The sequence below is a fragment of the Octopus bimaculoides genome, chromosome 8, assembly GCF_046866305.1.
Source record: "Octopus bimaculoides isolate indiv1 chromosome 8, ASM4686630v1, whole genome shotgun sequence".
NCBI classification, from domain to species: Eukaryota; Metazoa; Mollusca; class Cephalopoda; order Octopoda; family Octopodidae; genus Octopus; species Octopus bimaculoides.
In genome coordinates this window covers 9,519,052-9,542,508 of record NC_142935.1, presented here as the reverse complement: position 1 = coordinate 9,542,508, position 23,457 = coordinate 9,519,052, and the positions used below count along the sequence as shown (strand labels likewise).

General features: G+C 39.0%; 1 protein-coding gene across 1 annotated transcript in view; it reads left to right on the top strand.

Moving 5' to 3' along the window:
- Positions 1–22,771, top strand: part of LOC106875757 (mitochondrial enolase superfamily member 1-like) — a 25,611-nt gene extending 2,840 nt beyond the window's left edge. The window contains exons 2-16 of the mRNA XM_089356067.1: positions 4,373–4,475; positions 5,191–5,306; positions 5,654–5,740; positions 7,326–7,352; positions 8,072–8,112; positions 11,697–11,728; positions 12,212–12,250; positions 13,547–13,629; positions 14,238–14,272; positions 15,506–15,593; positions 16,879–17,013; positions 18,558–18,729; positions 19,243–19,336; positions 20,798–20,879; positions 21,991–22,771. Of these exons, the coding sequence (XP_089212193.1) occupies positions 4,373–4,475; positions 5,191–5,306; positions 5,654–5,740; positions 7,326–7,352; positions 8,072–8,112; positions 11,697–11,728; positions 12,212–12,250; positions 13,547–13,629; positions 14,238–14,272; positions 15,506–15,593; positions 16,879–17,013; positions 18,558–18,729; positions 19,243–19,336; positions 20,798–20,879; positions 21,991–22,098 (1,242 nt within the window). The 3' untranslated portion in view covers positions 22,099–22,771. The remainder of the gene's footprint in view (positions 1–4,372; positions 4,476–5,190; positions 5,307–5,653; positions 5,741–7,325; positions 7,353–8,071; positions 8,113–11,696; positions 11,729–12,211; positions 12,251–13,546; positions 13,630–14,237; positions 14,273–15,505; positions 15,594–16,878; positions 17,014–18,557; positions 18,730–19,242; positions 19,337–20,797; positions 20,880–21,990) is intronic.
- The last annotated feature ends 686 nt before the right edge of the window (positions 22,772–23,457 follow it).

Below are 23,457 nucleotides of genomic sequence, written 5' to 3'. Positions count from 1 at the left end.
CAGAATTCTATCAGATTGGGCAGAAGATGTTGATGCACCATTTTGCATTATATTCAAAGTAGCTACTGGTATGTGGTGAATTGCTGCAGTCTGTGGCTGTCATTTTAAACCGGTTGCTGTCTTTCCCCAGCAAACTCTCTTCTTTGGAGGCATAATCTATGTATATATTAAACAGAACAACAAAAGTTATAATAGATGGCAGGGTCGGTACTTTTCACATATCTGTAATTTTTCAGATTAACACCCGCACGATTACCCAACCCTAATCCTAAACCTAATCCTAACACTAACCCTAAACCCTAACCCTAACCTTAACCCTGACCCTAAAAAACGTAACCGTAGCATTAATTCTAATCCCTAACCCTGACCCTAAAACCCTAACCCTAACACCCTAGTGAAAATCGTGGTAAATTTACAAAACATTGACGAACATGAGTTATATTTTACTGAATGTATGCTTTTGAGAGAGCGAGAGAGGAAGAGGTAGAGAGGGGGAGAGAAAGGAATAGGGGTAGTTAAAAGTTTTCTTATGACTGCTTCTCTTCACTGCCTACTACTTCATTAGAAATCTAAGGATGCACATAAGCACATAAGAGAAAAATGAAACAAATATGGACGACTTGCTCCGAAACACCACTGAGTGGGGAACACTTCTCAAAAATAACCTGCAGTTGTTTCCTTCAAACTTCCTACATGCTTGAAATGTACATACATCAAGGTACATTTGTACAAAATTTCATGAAAAAATATTCATTTTCCTGGAAGTTAAGAGGAATTTAAGTGGAATTTCCGAATATTGTACCCCACCCCCTTCCAAAACACTTTCACCGAAAATTTCATAAATAAATATTCATTTTTATGAAAGTTATGACCTTCCAAAGTTGGGGGATACAACTCTGTAGTTATGCCATCAATGTTTTGTAAATATACCACGATGTGAATGATTGTTTACTTGCACGTGTATACGTTTGAGAGAGCGAGAGAGGAAGAGGGGGAGAAATGAATAGAGATTGAGAGCAATGTGTATGTTGTTGTCACAGGTCATGTATGTGTGGTTGTGTGTGTTTTTACGTATCTATGTTATGAAAAATAGGTAAAGAATACTGAGATGAAAGTTTAATCTATGACGTTGTATGTATCACTTTCTCCCTCTCTCTCCCTCTTTTACTTTTACTCTCTATATTTTTATGTTGAGCGCGTGTGTAAGAATGGCGTTCCAGGTAGCAGGGATGAAATATAAAAGTTGCTAGAAACAACAGCCAAATCTCCCTTAAATCACACAAAATAAACGGAATTTAAAAAATCTAATTACTGCACTGGAAAGTTCAGATCGAGAAAATTCCATTGATGTAAACATTTTTACGAAAAAGTGGAAAATGTGGATTTCTATAAACATTCAAAAAGGCTTCACACAAACACACAATTTCAGATTTATATATTAAGATTAGCGCTTATATTTTACTGAATGTATGCTTTTGAGAGAGCGAGAGAGGAAGAGGTAGAGAGGGGGAGAGAAAGGAATAGGGGTAGTTAAAAGTTTTCTTATGACTGCTTCTCTTCACTGCCTATTACTTCATTAGAAATCTAAGGATGCACATAAGCACATAATAGAGAAAATGAAACAAATATGGACGACTTGCTCCGAAACACCACCGAGTGGGGAACACTTCTCAAAAATAACCTGCAGTTGTTTCCTTCAAACTTCCTACATGCTTGAAAGCGCTAATATATGTATAAAATAAATGAAAGAAGTTATTCCAAAATTCTGACGACTTTTTTTTCAATATATATATGTATATATATATATATATATATATATATATATATATATATATATATATATATATATATATATATATATATATACATATATATATATATATAGTTTCACAGTGCAACTCACTGAAAGTTCTCTGTCATTTATCAACTTCATCTCGTTAAGGAAACTCATTAGTTTTATCGTAAATAATTGTTTTAAATTTTGGCCCAATGCCAGCAATTTTAGGGGCTAGGTTTAGTCGATTACATCATCATAGTATTTTAATAGTATTTTATTTTAACAGCCCTGGAGGGATAAAAGACAAAATTGACTTCAGAGCTGGTTTCAGCCAGGTTGGTATCAAAAGGGTTAAACACACCTCTACATTTGGGCAGGTAGACATTAGAAGCAGTTGGAAGGGTGTGGATTGAAGGAAAATTAGGCTATTATTTCTAGCATATAGAGTGACCACACTGAGGTCTCCTTCTCTTATGTCTTCTGCTGATCATTTTTCTTCTTAACCCTTTTGCTACCAATCCCCATTCGATCCCTTGCCTATCATCGACCCCCTGTAATTCCTCACCAACCCCCAGGGGGTCCCTCAACCCCCTTTGGCAACCCCTGATCTAGGGTTTAGAACATATTATAACATGAAATTTTGATGGAAGGTTTAAATTTAAATCATCGTAAAACAGAGTTTATATCATACAACTAGGGATGGTCTAAGTGGAATTAGTATCAAAAGGTTTAACAATATTGGGTTGGTGCATAATTATTGCCACTTTTCTTCAACAAATTTTATTCAACATCATCATCATCATCACCGTTTAACGTCTGCTTTCCATGCTAGCATGGGTTGGATGATTTGACTGAGGACTGGCAAGCCAGGAGGCTGCACCAGGTTCCAATCTGATCTGGCAGAGTTTCTACAGCTGGATGCCCTTCCTAACGCCAACCACTCCGAGAGTATAGTGGGTGCTTTAACGTACCACCGGCACGAGGGTCAGTCACATGGTACTAGCAACGGCCACGCTCAAAATGGTGTTTTTTACATGCCACCTGCATGGGAGCCAGTCCAGCGGCACTGGCAACGACCTCACTCGAATGATTTTCTAATGTGCCACAAGCACAAGTGCTAGAAGGCGACGCTAGTAACGATTCCACTCAAATGGTGCTATTTACGGGCCACTAGCACGGAAGCCAGACAGCTGCTCTGGCAATGAACACGCTCGACAGTGCTGTTAGTGCTCTACTGGCGCAGGTGTCAGTCAACGAGTATGGTTTAATTACGATTTTGATTTCACTTGCCCCAACAGGTTTTCACAAGCAGAGTTTAGTGTCCAAAGAAGGAGAGGTTGGCATGGGTGCCAATCGTAGGGTTTGGTTCGATTACGATTTCAGATTTCAAATTTCAAAACAATAACAAAACAATAAAAATATTTAACAAAAGCATCTTAAAATGACCGTCTGCCAAGCAAATGGGAAGCTGTAATTGAAGTAGATGGTGAATATGCTCCAGAATAATCATTTAAAGATGTTTTTGTTACATGTTATTGTTTTTGCTGAATAAAATTTGTTGTAAAAAAGCCACAATAATTATGCACCGACCCAGTTGAAGTGTACGGTTTTGTCAGCTGAATTTTCAAGGAGGAAATTAGGACAAAAATAATAATGTCTGCATGGACGTGATTATACGATAAAGCTGTCTACAATAATGTGGCCATCGTGTGTTTAATCTATGTTTTGGAATTAAGATAAGATGTACACTGTATTTATTAGTTTCGAATAAGAAAACTAATTGCACGTTAATGAATATATCACCATCATCATCATCAGCAGCAATATCTTCATCCTCGTTGATGTCGCTGTCGTTGTTGTCATCGTCATCATCATCATCATCATCATCATAATTATCATCACCATCATCGTCATTGTCACTGTCAGTCTTGTGATCGTCATCATTGTCCTAATCATCGCCTCCATCATTCTAATTGTCATCTTCATCATCACTGTCATTACCATCTCCATCATCCTCATTGTCATCATCATCACCGTCAACATCATCACCACCACTGCCGCCGCCGCCACCACCACCACCACCACTATAACCTTTATCATCATCATCACCATCTTCATCACCTTCACCATCATCATCATCATCATCATCACCACCAAGTAAGGTAATATTTCCCCATGGCCCAGACAAGATTTTCGCAAAAGATTGTCAACAAACAACCCCGCCTGTATGACAGTGACACTTGTTCACATCCGTCTCATAAGGTCTAGACAAGGCTACTCTCCAAAAGGCGTGACTAACTTAGGAAGATCAAGGAGAGTAGAATATCTTGTTTAACCCTTTAGCATTCAGATTACTCCATCAAATACAATCCTTCAAGATTTCAATGATGTGATTATTTTAGTATGACATTGTAGGGTTGGTGTAAGAGGCCAGATCTGGCCACTTTGAACATAAAACAGGTTGAATATTGGCCAGCTTAAATGCTAAGGGGCTGCTAAGGCAAGATTTGAACTTACCACCCAATGAATAAGACACCAGCTAAAACCTATTCTGCTGCTTAATTAGAATAAAATTTAATTACTTTTCTTTTTCAGAACAAGCAGCCTGATTATTCTTGCAGTTACGTCATTTTAAAGACGGACGGAGAATACGAGGGACATGGTTTCACTTTCACCATCGGACGGGGAAATGAAATAGGTAAGGGAAGATTATTGCTGTTGTATGCTGTATGTTGTTGTTGTTGGTGGTGGCGGCGGCGGATAGACCTGCCTTATTGGCACCTGTGCCGGTGGCACATAAAAAGCACCATTCGAGTGTGGTCATTGCCAGCATTGCCTGACTGGCTCCTGTGCCAGTGGCATGTAAAAAACACCATTCGACCGTGGTCGTTGCCAGTGCCGCCGGACTGGCTCCTGTGCAGGTGGCACATAAAAAGTACCATTTGAGCATGGTTGATGCCAGTACCACCTGACTGGCTCTCATGCCAGCGGTACATAAAAGCACCCACTACGCATTTTCGGAGTGGTTGGCATTAGGAAGGGCAACCAGCTGTAGAAACACTGCCAGATCAGATTGGAGCATGGTGCAGCCTTCTGACTCGCCAGCCCTCGGTCAAACCATCCAACCCATGCCAGCATGGAAAGCAAACGTTAAACGATGATGATGATGATGATGTTTAATACTTGATTTGTTTATGTCTCTGTAACTTAGTGGTCCAGCAAAAGAGACTGATAAAATAAATACCAGGCTTTAAAAAAAAGTACTGAGATCGATTCATTCTACTAAAATTCTCCAAGGTGGTGCCCCAGCATGGCCATAGTCTAATAACTAAAACAGGTAAAAGACAAAAAGATAAACAAAAAATGTTTGTGAAGAATTATGAATTTACTGACAGCTTTGTTCTTCTTTTCAGTCTGTTGTGCTGTGAAGTCTCTCAGTAAACTTGTTGTTGGCACCAAAATCAAAGATATTTACAAAGACTTTGGAAAGTTCTGGAGACAATTGACCAGTGATGACCAAATGCGATGGGTTTGCATATATATATATTTTTTTGTATTGTTATTATTTTTCTCTTTACAAAACATTAATTCTTTAAATGAATTTTAATAATTAACCTTTGAGCATTCAGATTATTTGGACAAGTGAAATGCTTGCTTAGATGTTCAATATTTTAAATTAACCATTCATTACAGTTCTATATTTAAGAGATGAGGTATTTTTCGATGTTGTTGTTATTATTATTGACCTTGGTAGGATTTGAACTCAGAATGCAAAGAGATGGAGAAAATACTGCATGGCACTTTGACACTCTAAGGACTCTGCCAGTTCATCACCTTTAACGAATTGCATATTAACTTAAAACCATTCCATTGCAGATTGGTCCTGAAAAAGGTGTGATCCACTTGGCAACAGCTGCCATTGTCAATGCTTTGTGGGACTTGTGGGCCAAAATTGAAGGAAAGGTAAGACATAATAATAACGGTGTGTGTGTGCGTGTGTGTGTGTGTGTGTGTGTGTGTGTATGTTTATCTATATCCTTTTGTAAATTCAACCATTTTCTAAGAACTATCATCAGAAAATTAGTTGATTCCATTATTGAAAATATTAATATGTATATATGTATGTACATATGTGAAGCGTGGTCATTGCCAGTGCCGCTGGACTGGCTCCCGTGCAAGTAGTACATGAAAAACACCTTTTGAGCGTGGTCCTTGCCAGAACCGCCTGACTGGCCCTCGTGTCGTTGGCACATGAAAGCACCCACTAAGCATTCTCAGAGTGGTTGGCGTTAGGAAGAGCATCCAGCTGTAGAAACATTCCCAGATCAGATTGAGTCTGGTGTAGCCTTCTGGCTCACCAGTCCTCAGTCAAACTGTCCAACCCATCCCAACATGGAAAGCGGACATTAAACGACAACGATGACGACGATGATGATGATGATATATATGTATGTATATATATATATATATATATATATATATATATATATATATATATATATATATATATATATATATATATATACATATACAGACGATAAGAAATGGAGTAAATAATTAACAGTGCGAAGTGGATCATTGGTGTTTTAAAGTCATTGTATAGTTTAATTGATTAAATTAAACAACGACTTTGAAACACCAAATGATCAACTTCTCTTAATTATTGCTCCATTTCTATTTCTTATCGTCTCTATATATATTAAACCATGGTTTTGCCTTCAAATTACCTACTACCATATACCTTATAACAAGATCTATATATACTGAGGTAATATACCAGGCGTGCCTACGGATACATCTATCCCTTAGATGGTTGCACAACCTGTAACTTACATCTTACTTAACACACACATACACACACACACACACACACACACATACACACACACACACACACACACACACACATATATATTGTCTTTTTCTTTTGAAAAAGTCTTTTTACTCGATTTTACTCGATTTTAGCTACATACACGGTAGTAGAAAAGGAATTTAGTTCCTATTTCTAAATTTGGTGCATAGCGAAGCAATTAGCTGACCCTTAATTATAATTATGTTTATAATTATAGAATATTTGTGTAAGCAATCTAATGCTCTTAGCTTAGTTTTTCCTTGGGGCTGGCCAGTTTGGAGCAATCGTGTTCTTGTCCCATTTTGTATTATTTATATATATATATATATATATATATATATATATATATATATATATAGTGGCGTACATACAGTTTGGTCTCTCTCTCTCTCTTTATATATATATATATATATATATATATATGTGTATATATATATATATATATATATATATTTGTATATGTATATATATGTATGTAGGTATGCATGGATGGATGGATGGATGGATGTACAAACGTTCAGATAGAGAGATGGATAGATGCATGCATGCATGCATTCGTCCATGCTTGGTAAGAATGATGTCTGTTATTTTATATAATACAGTTTTATCAGTCAAATATTGAATGTCTGATATGATTTTTTTACTTTTTTCTTATTTAATTATTTATTTTCATTTGTTTTTCTTTGTAATCTCCAGCCTTTATGGAAACTTCTGGTTGATATGGTAAGTTAAAATCATGAATTAAATCTTGAGATATTCTTAACTGAAAGCACAACCATAATTTACTCTTTTACTTGTTTCATTCATTTGACTGCAGCCATGCTGGAGCACTGCCTCTAGTCAAGCAAATTAACCCCAGGACTTACTTTGTGTAAGCCTAGTACTTAATCTATCGGTCTCTTTTGCCGAACTGCTAGTTTACGGGGATGCAAACACACCACCATTGGTTGTCAAGCGATGTTGGGCGGAACAAACAGACACAAACATACACACAAACATACATATATATATACATATATATGAAGGGCTTCTTTCAGTTTCCATCTACCAAATCCACTCACAAGGCTTTGGTTGGTCTGAAGCTTTAGTAGAAGACACTTGCCCAAGGTGCCATGCAATGGGACTGAACCCGGAACCATGTGGTTGGTAAGCAAGCTACTTACCACACAGCCACTCCTGCGCTATGATAACTAATTTATAATAAATAATTTTAGTGTATGTTTTTTGTTTTATTTCTTTTTATTCCTTCAATTGTTACCATATTATATATAACAGAAATATATATATTATATCTATATATATTATATATAACAGAAATATATATATAATATTTAAATATATATATTATAAATAACAGAAAGATTTCAATTTAGCTAAGTGCTTTGTCAATTTATATATTATTGTATTAAAGGTTTTATTTTACCATTTATTGTTTCTCACAGGATCCACAGCAACTTGTCTCTGTTATTGATTTTAGATATATGTAAGTTTATTTCTTGAATTTTATTTATCAAATCTTGATTCTAAACCATCTTTTAAATTACTTTATCATAAACCAGGTCTTCAAGAATTAAAGGAACCGGGCCTTTAGGAATTAAAGGACCAGGCCATTGGGAATTAAGGGACCTGGACATTAAGGATTAAGGAACCGGGCCTTTAGAAATTAAGGGACCAGACAATTAGGAATTAAGGGATCAGGCCATTGGGAATTAAGAAACCAGGCCATTAGGAATTTAGGGAACAGGCCATTGGGGATTAAGGACGTTTATTATGGATGGTGGGGATTGCTGGAATTAGATTGCTGTTCGAGCGGGATCGTTGCCAGTGCCCCTGGACTGGCTCATGTGCGGGCGACACATGAAATCTTTCGAGCGGGATCGTTGCCAGTGCCCCTGGACTGGCTCATGTGCGGGCGACACATGATAACTTTCGAGCGAGACCGTTGCTAGTGCCCCTGGACTGGCTCTTGTGCGGGTGACACATGAAATGTTTCGAGCGGGATCGTTGCGAGTGCCCATAGACTGGCTCATGTGCGGGAGACACATGAAATCTTTCGAGCGGGATCGATGCCAGTGCCCCTGGACTGGCTCATGTGCGGGCGACATATGAAATCTTTTGAGCGAGATTGTTGCCGGTGCCCCTGGACTGGCTCTTGTGCGGGTGACACATGATATCTTTCGAGCGAGACCGTTGCCAGTGCCCCTGGACTGGCTCTTGTGCGGGCGACACATGACATCTTTCGAGCGACATCGTTGCCAGTGCCCCTGGACTGGCTCTTGTGCGGGTGACACATGATATCTTTCGAGCGAGACCGTTGCCAGTGCCCCTGGACTGGCTCATGTGCGGGCGACATATGAAATCTTTTGAGCGAGATTGTTGCCGGTGCCCCTGGGCCGGCTTGCGGGTGACACATGAGGTTTTTCGAGCGAGGTCGTTGCCGGTGCCCCCGGGCTGGCTCGTGTGCGGGCGACACATGGGGTCTTTCGAGCGGGATCGTTGCCAGTGCCCCTGGACTGGCTCTTGTGCGGGTGACACATGAGGCTTTTTTTTTTTTTTTTTTTGTGCCCCTGGGCTGGCCCGTGTGCGGGCGACACATGGGGTCTTTCGAGCGGGATCGTTGCCAGTGCCCCTGGACTGGCTCTTGTGCGGGTGACACATGAGGTTTTTTTTTTTTTTTTTTTTTTTTACGAGCGGGATCTTTTGCCAGTGCCCCCGGACTGGCCCATGTGCGGGCGACACATGAAATCTTTCGAGCGGGATAGTTGCCAGTGCCCCTGGACTGGCTCATGTGCGGGCGACACATGATATCTTTCGTGCGAGATCGTTGCCAGTGCCCATGGACTGGCTCTTGTGCGAGTGACACATGAGGTTTTTCGAGCGAGATCGTTGCCGGTGCCCCTGGACTGGCTCTTGTGCGGGTGGCACATAAAAGACACCATTTCGAGCGTGGCCGTTTTCGTGCGGGTGACACGTAAAAGCACCCACTACACTCTCTAAGTGGTTGGCGTTAGGAAGGGCATCCAGCTGTAGAAACTCTGCCAAATTAGATTGGAGCCTGGTGTTGCCATCCGGTTTCACCAGTCCTCAGTCAAATCGTCCAACCCATGCTAGCATGGAAGGCGGACGTTAAACGATGATGATGATGATGATGATGATATTTCAACTGAAAGTTTGTCATTTTAGTGGTTCAGCCATCTGTGATTCTGATAGCAAAAATGAATGAGTTCAAATAAATTTTAAATAAAAGTTATCAATTAATATGAAGATATTAATTATTAATTATGTGGCACATTGCTGTATTCAAGAAGATCCGCCCACCACAACAGAATTGAGATCTTAAAACTCAGGTGCCACGTAAAAAGCATTGGTGTGAGTGTTGGTGCCACATAAAAATTACTGGTGATGGTGCCACATGAGAAGTATCCAGTACACACCAAAACAGTCCAAAAAGCAAAATTCATCAAAAGAAGCTGATGGTGTGTCTTCGGTGGTCTGGTGCAGGTGTGATCCATTATGATTTCATTAAACCTGGCTCATCAATCACGGCCAAAGTATACTGCAACCAACTGGACCAAATGATGGAAAAACTTACAAAATAACAGTCTAGATTAGTCGACAGATCCATTCCTATTTTATTGCAAGACACAACGCCGGACCACACATCGCAAAAATGACATTGGCAAAACTACAGGAGTCGGAGTTGCAAGTTCTCCATCATCCACCATACTCACCTGATTCCCCCCCCCCCCCCACTCATTACCACTTCTTTCAGAATTTGGATAACTTTTTGATAGGAAAAACACTTAAATCCTACGATGCTGTAAAACAGTTCTTCCAAGATTTTATTGACTCTAGATTGCCAGGCTTGTACAGTTCTGGGCTGGACAAGCTACTGCTGAAATGGCAAAAGTGTATTGACAATATCGGTGCATACTTTGATGAATAAAACTATTCTTTGTATTTATAAGACATTAACAAACTTTATTTTCTTTTCTACAAATTTCATACTTGACGACCTAATATAACAGAATTTCCCATCCTTTATTCTACAAATTAATGTTATCGATATCAGTTTTTTTTTTCCTACTTCTTTTCACACCCCTAAAATATAAAATGATCTTCACGACACAATCTGGAAGGGAAATAACTCCTACATAATATCTGCCATAAAGGGAGGTAACGCTCTTAGGATTCTATTCCCAATTAGATTAATTATAATTAACAAAAATCATTCTAATTAGAAAGAAGTTAACACAGTTTCTCCTTTTTTCTTTTGTTTTATATTATAACAAAACTGTCACCAATCTTTTAGTTGACATAGGGAAATTAAATTTATTTAATAATGTACGAGATAATTTAATTTAATATACCTCTATATCATAATAGTATAGGCACATGATCTAGTGGTTATGGTATTGCGCTCATATTCGTTAGATCGTGGGTTCGATTCGCGAATCGAGCGGCGTATTGTGTTCTTGAGCAAAGCACTTCATTTCACATTACTCTAGTTCACTTCTTTGTAACTGGTTAAACCTACAACGGAACAGCTTTCCAATCTGGGAGAATATTTTATTAGCCTTGAATTGAATGGTAAAGCCGAATTTGAACTCAGAACGGATGAAATGCCGCTAAGAATTTTGCTTGGCGGCATGCTTATGATGCTATTAGTGCAACCTTAACCAGAACCTAATATTACGAATAATTTTCTTTTCATTATTGGTTAGTAAAAAGGCAGAAACGTTAGCACATCAGGCGAAATGCTTAGTGGTATTTCGTCTGTCTTTACGTTCTGAGTTGAAATTCCGCCGAGGTCGACCTTACCTGTTATCCTTTTGGGGTCGATAAATTAAGTACCAGTTGCATACTGGAGTCGATCTAATCGACCGGCCCTCTCCCCAAAAATTTTGGTCCTTATGCCTAGAGTAGATTATTTGTTAGTAAAAGAAATAAAAATACATATATTTTTTCTTCTCATTAGTAAAATAAAAAAAAAAATTCTTTTTGCTTTTATTTGATTAAATTTTCTTTCTTCTAATTTTTCTTTTAACCCTTTTTATGGTTTTACAGAAAAGATGCCTTGACACCAGAAGAAGCAGTTGGTTGGTTTATTTTTCAAAATCTACAAACACTGGACTAACAGCAAATTATAATTCCATATGACAATTCCTTCATAATTTGAAAACATATCATTAATAATAATAATGTGGGGTCAATGTGAATGACTTACCCCTTCCCCCAAAATTTCAGGCCCTGTGCCTTTAGTAAAAAGGATTATTATTATTATTATCATTATCATTATCATTATTATTATTATTTTTTTTTATTATTACTATTATTATTATTATTATTATTATTATTATTATCATTATTATTATTATTATTATCATTATTATTATTATTATTATTATTATTATTATTACTGTTGCAATCTAACTCACAACTGACACCAATTCCATTTCATAGTCGACTGATTAATAACTGGATAAAATTTATTTAGGCTCATTTTTCACTACTTTAATTAAAATTTGTAAAAACTTTCATTAGTGTCATACATAACTAATCACATTTCGATCCTAATTTAGGTCTCCTGGAAGAGATGAAAAAAGGAAAGGATGAACGAGGTAAGGCCTCTTATGCATACCCTCAGATGTTAAAAAATATATACAGACTAACAAACATACATACATATATATATATATATATATATATATATATATATATATATATATATAAATATAATTAAGGGATCAGCAAATATTTGCCTCACCAAATACCGAAGTTCAGAAATAGCAGCTAAAACAGCTGAGAATCCCACAGATAGCATCACTTGTAACTCACAAAGGCAAAAACAAGAAGAAAAAAAAAAAACAATGAAAAACTAACCAATTCCGACGTTTAACAGTAGACGCGTTCCTGGATTATGATTGATAATAATCAATTTCCTTCATCAATACTGTATTCCAGTAGTAAATTTGACTATGCTAGCAAACTGTGTAAGCATGGACGATTAATATTCCACACCGACACAGGTCTGAAAGCATAACCGAATCCACCTCGGTTAGAATATATATATATATACATAAATGATGGTCGTCCACTTGTGACTGAGGAAGACCATTGCTGACCTTCAGGAACATTGTGGGCTCTAGGACTAACTTATATTTTGCATTTGCAGCTCCGTTGGTGGCTAAAGAGCCCTGCTCTTGACAAGCATACATGACCGCAAACATTGCAAACCAAGCTTTCTCCATTCATTAGACCAGCAGAGCGCTTTCAAGCAGCACTCTTAAGTTCTTCATGCAGAATAGGTGCTCTCTCTCTCAAAGGTGTTGACTCCCTCCTTAACCTGCTTCCTCCATCTGTGGCGATGACAGCCATTGCTCTCCCAGTCAGTCTCCTGCACATCGCATACATACATAGATACAAAGATACACATATCTATTTATCCATCACACTATCTATCTATCTTTCTATCTATCTGTCTATCCGTCTATCTATCTATCTATCTATCTATCTATCTATCTATTTCTCTATATCTATCTATCTATTTCTCTCTATATCTATCTGTCTATCTATCTATCTATCTATTTATCTATCCATCCACCACTATATAAATATACACATAGATAGATAGAGAGTGAAAGACAGGCAGACACAGATTATATCCACACACACATGCATACACAAACACACACACACAAACACACACACACATACACACACATTGAGAGAGAGAAGGAGACGTCTCTGCATATGTACATATATAACTATTTAACACAATAATCAATGCAATTCTAAAATTAGAATATAATAAATTCATTGAATATAATGAATATATCATTGGATCCTAATTATCTCTAATTATAATTAAAGCTATATCAAACCTCATTCCCAAAATTGTCTTCATTATCTTGCAGAAGTGCATCTTCTAAAAGAAGGTTACCCAGCATACACCAGTTCCTGTGGATGGCTTGGATACCCAAACAACAAGATCCGTCAGGTAAAGCTGGGCGGAAGATTCATTCTTCTACTGGTTTTCATGCAGTGGATTCTGGCCATAATGGTGGTGGTGGTGGTGGTTGCGGCAGTGGCAGTGGCAGCGGTGGTAGTGGCGATGGTGGCGGTGGTGGTGGTGGTGGTGGTTTTGGCGAGGATAATGATGATGATGATGGTGGTGATGAAGATGATCAGGGTGATGATGATGATGATGTTGAAGACGATGATGATGATGATGATGATGATGATGATGACAATGACAACGACGATGATCAGGATGATGATGGGGAGGAGGAAGGGGGGAGGGTGGTAATGATGGCAGTTATGTTGATGGTGAGGATGATGATGATGAAGACAATGAATGTATGCAAAACATACATAAAAGAAGAAAAGAAAAAAAAACAGACATAAGATTCAAGATTCATAGTTTCTGTCTGTTTTGGTAGCAAATTCTTTCTGTGATTCTTTGAACTTAAACCGAATTTGTTCTCAATCTCATTCTTCACTTGAAGAAGAGCAATTAATTATCTCAGTTGATTAGAAACTTTATTCTTTTTACCTAATTAAACAAGGACTGTGTAATTAAAATATATTAGATATTTGTCGTTTCAGCTTTGTAGAGAGGCTCTCGCGGAAGGATTTACAAAGTACGTTAAGACTATTTTCAATTTCTTCATGATTCACATGTTAAAATTTCCCTCCTTCACACACACACACACACACACACACACACACACACACACACTCTCTCTCTCTTTTTCTCTCTCTGTCTATCTATTTCTAACCCCCCCTCTCACTTTATGCTAGGAGATGAAAGGCAATGTCAACTTCGGTGGTATTTGAACTCAGAACGTAAGTGGCTGTGTGGTAAGTAGCTTGCTTACCAACCACATGGTTCCAGGTTCAGTCCCACTGCGTGGCACCTTGGGCAAGTGCCTTCTACTGTAGCCTCGGGCCGACCAAAGCCTTGTGAGTGGATTTGGTAGATGGAAACTGCACGTTCGTGCGGGTGACACGTAAAAGCACCCACTACACTCTCTGAGTGGTTGGCGTTAGGAAGGGCATCCAGCTGTAGAAACTCTGCCAAATTAGATTGGAGCCTGGTGTTGCCATCTGGTTTCACCAGTCCTCAGTCAAATCGTCCAACCCATGCTAGCATGGAAAGCGGACGTTAAACGATGATGATGATGATGATGATGATATATATATATATATATATATACACACACACATATATATGTGTGTGTCTGTGTTTGTCTTCCCAACATCGTTTGACAACCGATGGTGGTGTGTTTACATCCCCGTAACTTAGCGGTTCAGCAAAAGAGACCGATGGAATAAGTACTACGCTTACAAAGAATAAATCCTGGGGTCGATTTGCTCGACTAAAGGTGGTGCTCCAGCATGGCCGCAGTCAAATTACTGAAACCAGTAAAAAGAGAGTAAAAAGAGTAAAAACAGAGTAAGCATTTCGCCCTGTGTAAATATTTCTACTCTAGGAATAAGGCCTTCAAAATTTTGGGGGAGAGGGGCTAGTCGATTATATTGACCCCAGTGAGTAACTGGTACTTATTTCATCAACCCCCAAAAGGATGAAAGGCAATGTTGACCTTAGCAGAATTTGAACTCAGAACATAAAGACAGATGAAATACCGCTAAGCATTTCACCCGGTGTGCTAACGATTCTGCCAGCTCGCTGCCTTAGCGCTATATATATTAACATATAAATATTATATGTGTATGTATGTATATATGTGTGTGTGTGTGTGTTTGCATAAAGACCCAGGTACCTATATGTGGATGAGTATTTATCCCCCTTGCCCATTCTGCCCCATAAAATAACTCAGCATCTCAAAATCTTCTCCCAATATCTCCGACAGATTTAAAGCCAAGGTCGGATCTAACTTGGAAGACGACAAAAGAAGATGTCAGATTATCCGTGAACAGATTGGGTTTAACAACGTTTTGGTTTGTATTTGTTTTAATAATTATTGTTGTTGTTGTTGTGATTTTTGATTAAGCATCGCAGCTGCTTTTAAATAAAGTATCATCATCATCATCATCATCATCATCGTTTAACGTCTGCTTTCCATGCTAGCATGGGTTGGACGATTTGACTGAGGACTGGTGAAACCGGATGGCAACACCAGGCTCCAGTCTGATTTGGCAGAGTTTCTACAGCTGGATGCCCTTCCTAACGCCAACCACTCAGAGAGTGTAGTGGGTGCTTTTACGTGTCACCCGCACGAAAACGGCCACGCTCGAAATGGTGTCTTTTATGTGCCACCCGCACAAGCCAGTCCAGGGGCACTGGCAACGATCTCACTCGAAAATCCTACGGGAGCCAGTCAGGCGGTACTGGCAACGGCCACGCTCAAAATGGTGCATCTCATGTGCCACCCGCACAAGAGCCAGTCCAGGGGCACTGGCAACGATCTTACTTGGCTTACCGGGTCTTCTCACGCACAGCACATTTCCAAAGGTCTCGGTCAGTAGTCATCGCCTCGGTGAGGCCCAATGTACGAAGGTCTTGCCTCACCACCTCAGCCCAGGTCTTCCTGGGCCTACCTCTTCCACGGGTTCCCTCAACTGTTAGGGTGTGGCACTTTTTCACGCAACTATCCTCATCCATTCTCACCACATGTCCATACCAGCGCAATCGTCTCTCTTGCACACCACAACTGATGCTTCTAATGTTCAGCTTTTCTCTCAAGATACTTACACTCTGACGGGTATTCACATTGACATTACACATCCAACGGAGCATACTGGCTTCATTCCTTGCGAGCTTACGTATGTCCTCAGCAGTTACAGCCCATGTTTCACTGCCATGTAGCATGGCTGTTCGTACGCATGCGTCATACAGTCTGCCTTTTACTCTGAGTGAGAGTCCCTTTGTCACCAGCAGGGGTAAGAGCTCTCTAAACTTTGCCCAGGCTATTCTTATTCTAGCAGCTACACTTTCAGCGCACCCACCCCCACTACTAACTTGGCCGCCCAGATAGTGGAAGCTATCGACTACCTCTAGTTTTTCACCCGGGAATGAGATAGAAGTTGTTTCCTGTTTGTTTACAGTTGTTTCCTGTTTATATAAATGAATTACCTTAAAGATGGGACAACTTGTGTGCTCGTACTGCAGATTTCCACTCATACTTCATGAAAAATTTGCACGAGTCTCGGCTTGTACAGCAAATTACTCATACAATGGGACACTCATACTGCAAGGTTCTACTGTATTGATTTCTGTATTTAGATGGTTGATGCCAATCAAAAATGGGAAGTACAAGAAGCAATTGATTGGATGAAAGAATTGGCCGAATACAAACCTCTGTGGATTGAAGAACCAACAAGTCCTGATGACATTGCTGGACATGCTCTGATTGGTCAAGTAAGTTTATAGAACAAATTCTTGCATATAACTAAACATTATCATTCCTGTGTATCCTTCAAATTGGTAAACTAAGTTATTAGTAATAACATAATTAGCAGAACCATTAGCACACCTGACAAAATGTTTAGCAGCATTTCACTCAACTTTATGTTGATCATCATCATCATCATCATCATCATCATCATCAACGCCGCCGCCGCCGCCGTAGCCGTCGTCGTTGTCGTCGTCGTCGTTTTCATCGTAGTTTAAAATCCACCTTCCATGCTGGCATGGGTGGGATGGTTTCACAAGAGCTGGCCAGGCAGAAGCCTGTACCAGACTTCTGTGACTGTTTTGGCAGGATTTTTACAGCTTAGGTAGGGAGGCACCGAGAGGAGTCTCAGGGAGTAGCATCCCTACCTTCCTGAGCTAGTTTACCGTCACATTTCTTAAAAATCATGGTAGAGGCCTTGGTCTCAGGACCACTCATGTCTAGAAACTGAGGTTGGGGGTAAGCAAGGGCATGCTCCCCGTAGAAAATCCAGCTCCAAAAAAGCCTCATGATAGTAAAAGAGAATGGGCACCAGCCAGCGCAAAGGTTGGGGTGGGCTGTACCTGCCTACTTTGGTTGCTATGGCATTGTGGTAGATCCATCCACCCCCATTAACGGGCCAAAGCCCAGATTTAAAACACTGGATGATGATGATTATGATGATGATGATGATGATGATGATGAGGCCCTTCTTAACACCAAACATTCAGCAGAGTGGACTTAGTGCTTTTTACGTGGCACAAACACAAGCGAGGTCAGTTTTGGCAAGGTTTTTAAAGCTGGATGCCCTTCTGAACACTAACCACTTTACAGCGTGGTCTGGGTCCTTTTAAGTGGCACCTGCACTGACAGGGTCACCAAGTAACTTGCAAGACAAAAAAATAAAAAAATGTTTTGAGTTCAAATTCCACTGAGGTCAGCTTTGACTTCCATCCTTTCAAGGTTATGAAATAAGTACCAGTTACACACTGGGGATCAATGTAACCAATTAGCCCTTTAAAAGAATTATAATAGCCTTCTACACCATGTCATTGCTTTATCTTCTTCTGTTTGGTAAAGTAGGTTATTCTAATAAACTTACATACACAACCACAGTCATGCTTTGTTTCGTGTGGTTATTATAATGCTTTCTGCCATAGACATTGGCACAGAGGTGGCTGTGTAGTAAGAATCTTGCTTCTCAACCACATGGTTCTGGGTTGGGTCCCACTGTGTGGCACCTTGGTCAATATCTTCTACTACAGCCTCAATACAACCAAAGCCGTGTGAGTGGATTTGGTAGACCGAAACTGAAAGAAGCCGATTGTATATATATATATATATAGGCACAGGTGTGGCTATGTGTTAAGATGCTTGCTTCCCAACCACATGGTTCCAGGTTCAGTCCCACCTCGTGGCACCTTGGGTAAATGTCTTCTACTATAGCCACTATAGCAACTAATCTTCTATAGTAATTCATTTGCCAAAATAATGTAATAATTCTACTTTTGTTACTTTTTTTAATTGCCAGAATCTCAGACCACTGAAGATTGGAATAGCCACTGGAGAACAATGTCAGAATCGAATCATGTTCAAACAATTCTTACAAGGAAAGGCCATAGATTTCTGTCAAATAGACAGTTGCCGTCTTGGAGGAGTTAATGAAAACCTTGCAGTTATTTTAATGGCAGCAAAATTCAAAAGTAAGAATTCTTAGGATAATCGAGTTTTTGAATTTGGTTTACAAGGTTTGTGATATGAACTCTTGTGTTGAAACAGATTTTGTGGCATCTTGGGAGGGTCATTATGCCAAATATAAGTATACACACACACAGTTTCAATTTCACTTCTTTATTATTCATAAATTGACTAGCTTTTTAACCAAGTAGCTAATCAATTGCTTGATTGATCATTTGATTAATCAATCAATCGTTTGTGATTGCCTAAGTCCTTTTGTTGACATCCGTGACCTCTTCAATGACATACCTTCTCTACTCCAGGTCAGCTTCAGGCAACAACAACTTAAAATTATTTCACAAAATCTTGTTTCATCAGGAGAAAGGGTCACTGTCCATGGTTCTCACATAAGACTGAGACAGTTATTTTTAAGTTGGTATCTGTAAGAATTAATTATTTATCTTGTTCACTCACAGAAACCTCTAGAAAAATATTCCAGCTCTTATATTTTCCGTATATTTTTCTCTCTCATTGTACAGTTCCTGTATGTCCGCATGCTGGTGGTGTTGGTCTGTGTGAGTTGGTACAACACCTTTCAATGTTTGATTACGTTTGTGTCTCGGGAAAACTCAGGTAATCCAGTTCTCTCTGTTTAGTTCCATTTCTGCAATACAAACTAAGAATGTCTATAACTACACACACACATGCACACACACACACACACTGTGTATTTCATTACATAATATTATATAATATCATATAACATTATATAATTTCTACAAGAGTATTACTGTTCTCTATGTTTACCAACTTATGTGATTTGTCATCCATCAACAAAATGCTATTGAAACAGTTGTAAACCAGGGAATAAACATGATACCAACAATTCTGCTCTCTGCTTGTTATATTAGTGTGTGTGTGTGTGTGTCTGTGTGTGTGTGTGTGTGTGTGTAAAAAATATATATCAAAATCACAATCAGAAATGGAGATTGTTGTTGTGGCCAATGCCAGTGCCGCCTAACTGGCTCCTGTGCCAGTGGCACATAAAAAGCACCATCCAAACATGGTGGCCGATGCCAGTGCTGCCTGACTGGCCCCCATGCCAGTGGCACGTAAAAAGCACCCACTACGCTCTCAGAGTGGTTGGCGTCAGGATGAGCATCCAGCTGTAGAAACACTGCCAGATCAGATTGGAGCTTGGTGCAACCTCCTGGCTTACCAGTGCTCAGTCAAACCATCCAACCCATGCCAGCATGGAAAATGAACGTTAAACGATGATGATGATCATCATCATCATATAGTATATATATTAATTATTTGGGCTTATACACTTCATTATTTATGAACTTATTTTCTATAAAGAAATATTAGGTTGTCAAGAAAGTTCTTGTGGAATTTTTAATTTTGGTTTTAAATGCTGTATTTTCAAATTAATTTGCATTAAATTACTTTGCCCAAGGTGCCACACTGTGGGATTAAACCTGGAACTATGTGGTTGGGAAGCAAGCTTCTTACCACACAGCCACTCCTGCACCTGTAGCTATTCCTAGTTGATTCCATCAACTAAACTCACCCTCTTATACAAATCAGTAATTTCGTGCAACTATGAAAAATTTACATTTTATAAAATTTACATTTAAATTATAAATTATAAATTATAAATTTAAATTATAAAATTTACATTTTAATTTTGTGCAAATATGAAAAATTTACATTTCATACACTTAGAAGTTTCTACACACATTTGTTTTATTTTGTGTAAACTGTAATCGCAAAAAAAAAAAATTAAAAAAAAACAAGTGATACACAAATATTGATTTCAAATTTTGGCACAGGGCCAGCGATTTTGGGGGAGGGGCTAAGTTAATTACAGTGACCCCCACTGCTCAACTGGTACTTATTTTATCAACCCTAAAAGGATGAAAGCAAAGTTGTCCTTGGTGGAATTTGAACTCAGAACGTAAAGACTGCTAAGCATTTTGCCTAACAATTCAGGGCAGCTTGCTGACTTTAGTGATAGACAAACATTCAGAAAATAGCCATCGGGAAAAACAAAATCAGATCTTAACCCAATACTATTTCTATTTATTTCAGTGTTGTAGAATACGCAAGTCATTTACATGAACATTTCTTGAATCCTGTTCAAGTAAAGAATGGTTACTACCAAGTTCCATTAGTAAGTTTGAAGAATTTGCTTTCATATGTCATACACACACACACACACATTCATATATAAAGTACAACAGACTATCTCCTCTCCCCTACCTGCCCTCCAACTCATGTATTCTTGATTGACATTTAACCGTACCCAGTTTTTTTACAGTTGTCACCTACTCTTCCCTCTTCCCAACTGCCCCTACTTATCATCCCTTGACACATATCATTCTTTATCATCCCTTGACACATAATATTCACCCTCTCCCCTATTTGTTATCTCTAGCCATCTCTCATTCTCCCAAGCACTCTTGCAACTTCGACCCACTCACACTTCCTGTTCTTCTGTCTGCTGTTACTTCAACTCATCTCATACCTTCAGCATTCACTCTGATTCCCAATCATCACAGTTTTTATCTCTTTCCAGTTCCACCCCAACCACTTTCACCCTCTCATCTATAATTTGAGTAGCTGCGTAGTTACTCTGCAGCAAGAAACCTATTCTATTCTGACCCCTTCTTTCACAGTTTAATCTTTTTGCCCCATAGCATAAATCTACTTTCCTCTTTACTGCAGCCCACTCAATCAGAGAGGATCTTCGTTTTGTAGGCTGTAGGATGACCCCACAAGTGCTGGTGCCACAAAGAAAAAAAAAAACACAAGAGCAACCAGTACATTCTGTAAAGTGTTTGGCATTAGGAAGAGCAGCCAAGTGCGGAAGTCATGCCAAAGTAGACATTGGTACATGATGCACACCTTGTATCCATCGGATCTCGTGAAACCATCCAACCCATGCCAAAAGGGAACGTGGATGTTCAATGATGATAATCACCATTGTCATCATCATTACCCATTCCCATCATCATCATCATTATCATCATCACCATCTTTTTATTAAATCTTATGTCCCCCTTTACTCTAATTGTGGGGGACCACAATGTCAAAGAATAGACCCAATGTTTCCTCTGCATCTCATAAAAAGGCAACTAAAAGGGGTTGTGGTAGGATTTGTACTCTGACCTCGTAAAACCCTCACCAACAACGACTGCTTATACAGACCCATAGATTTTAATATTCATAAGTAATTTTCTGAAATGGAAGATGTTTCAGTATTGTTGTTTTATGACTTTCAGAAACCAGGATTCAGTTCTGAGATGAAGGAATCTTCCCTGAAAGAATTTGAGTACCCCAATGGAAGTGAATGGCAAAAGCTATTTGTGGATGGCCTCTTTACCCCATGAAAGAATTCATTTGTTATTAATTAATAATTGGAAGAAAGAAATAACTAAATTGACTTTGATTCTTTTTGTTTTAATTGTTGTTTTAATTGTTTATCAATATTTTGATAATTACCAAATAAATGCCATAATGGCATCTTCTCAGATCTGCCAAAAACTGACCAATAATTCTCAGTTCCAATATCTTTAATTGACAATTTTTTTCCTGATTCTTTTACCATATTAAATCTTATAATAATAATGATGATGATGAGTTCAAATTTTTGCCACAAGGGCAGCTTGGGGAGAGGGGATTAAGTCGATTACATTGACCCCAGTGCGTGACTGGTACTTATTTTATCAACCCTGAAAGGATGAAAGGCGAAGTCGACCTTGGCGAAATTTGAACTTACGACGTAGGGTCTGGCAAAATACTACTAAACATTTCGTCTGGCGTGCTAACGATTCTGCCAGGCCTGAAATTGGGAGAGGGAGATAGTAGACTACATAAAGCCCAGTACTTGAATGGTACTTCTTTCGTCAACCCTGAAAGGAGGAAAAGCCAAATCGACCTCAGCAAAATTTGAACTCAGAATGTGAAGATGGATGAATGCTGCTAAGCATTTTTGCTCCATGTGCTTGCCACCTTAACAATTATAGAAATATTGACAAATAAAGATAAAGAAGTGAAAGAAAACCAGTGAGTGTGTTTATTATTAGCATGATGACTCTCCCAGTACAGAACAAAATATAGAAATACATTTTTGATGAATGTTTTTACAGTTTTAATTTGTTTTAGCTTTGTTAATAAACAACACTCTTCTCTCTATTTTCTTCTATCTCCACCCCCTCTCTCTCTCTCTTTCTCTTTCTCTTTCTCTATACAAGCTAAACACAGTCATGTTAAACTATGGTACATGTGAATACAGGTGATGACACTATAAAGAAAAACTAAAGAAGAGACATATATATGTAAACATAGACTTCTCAATGGCTGTTTCCTTACATTAAACATTACACCATTTTGAGCGTGGCCATTGCCAGTACCGCCTGACTGGCTCCCGTAGGATTTTCGAGCGAGATCGTTGCCAGTGCCCCTGGACTGGCTTGTGCGGGTGGCACATAAAAGACACCATTTCGAGCGTGGCCGTTTTTGTGCGGGTGACACGTAAAAGCACCCACTACACTCTCTGAGTGGTTGGCGTTAGGAAGGGCATCCAGCTGTAGAAACTCTGCCAAATTAGATTGGAGCCTGGTGTTGCCATCCGGTTTCACCAGTCCTCAGTCAAATCGTCCAACCCATGCTAGCATGGAAAGTGGACGTTAAACGATGATGATGATGATGATGATGTAAATATACGGATACAGAGACATGGCAAGATA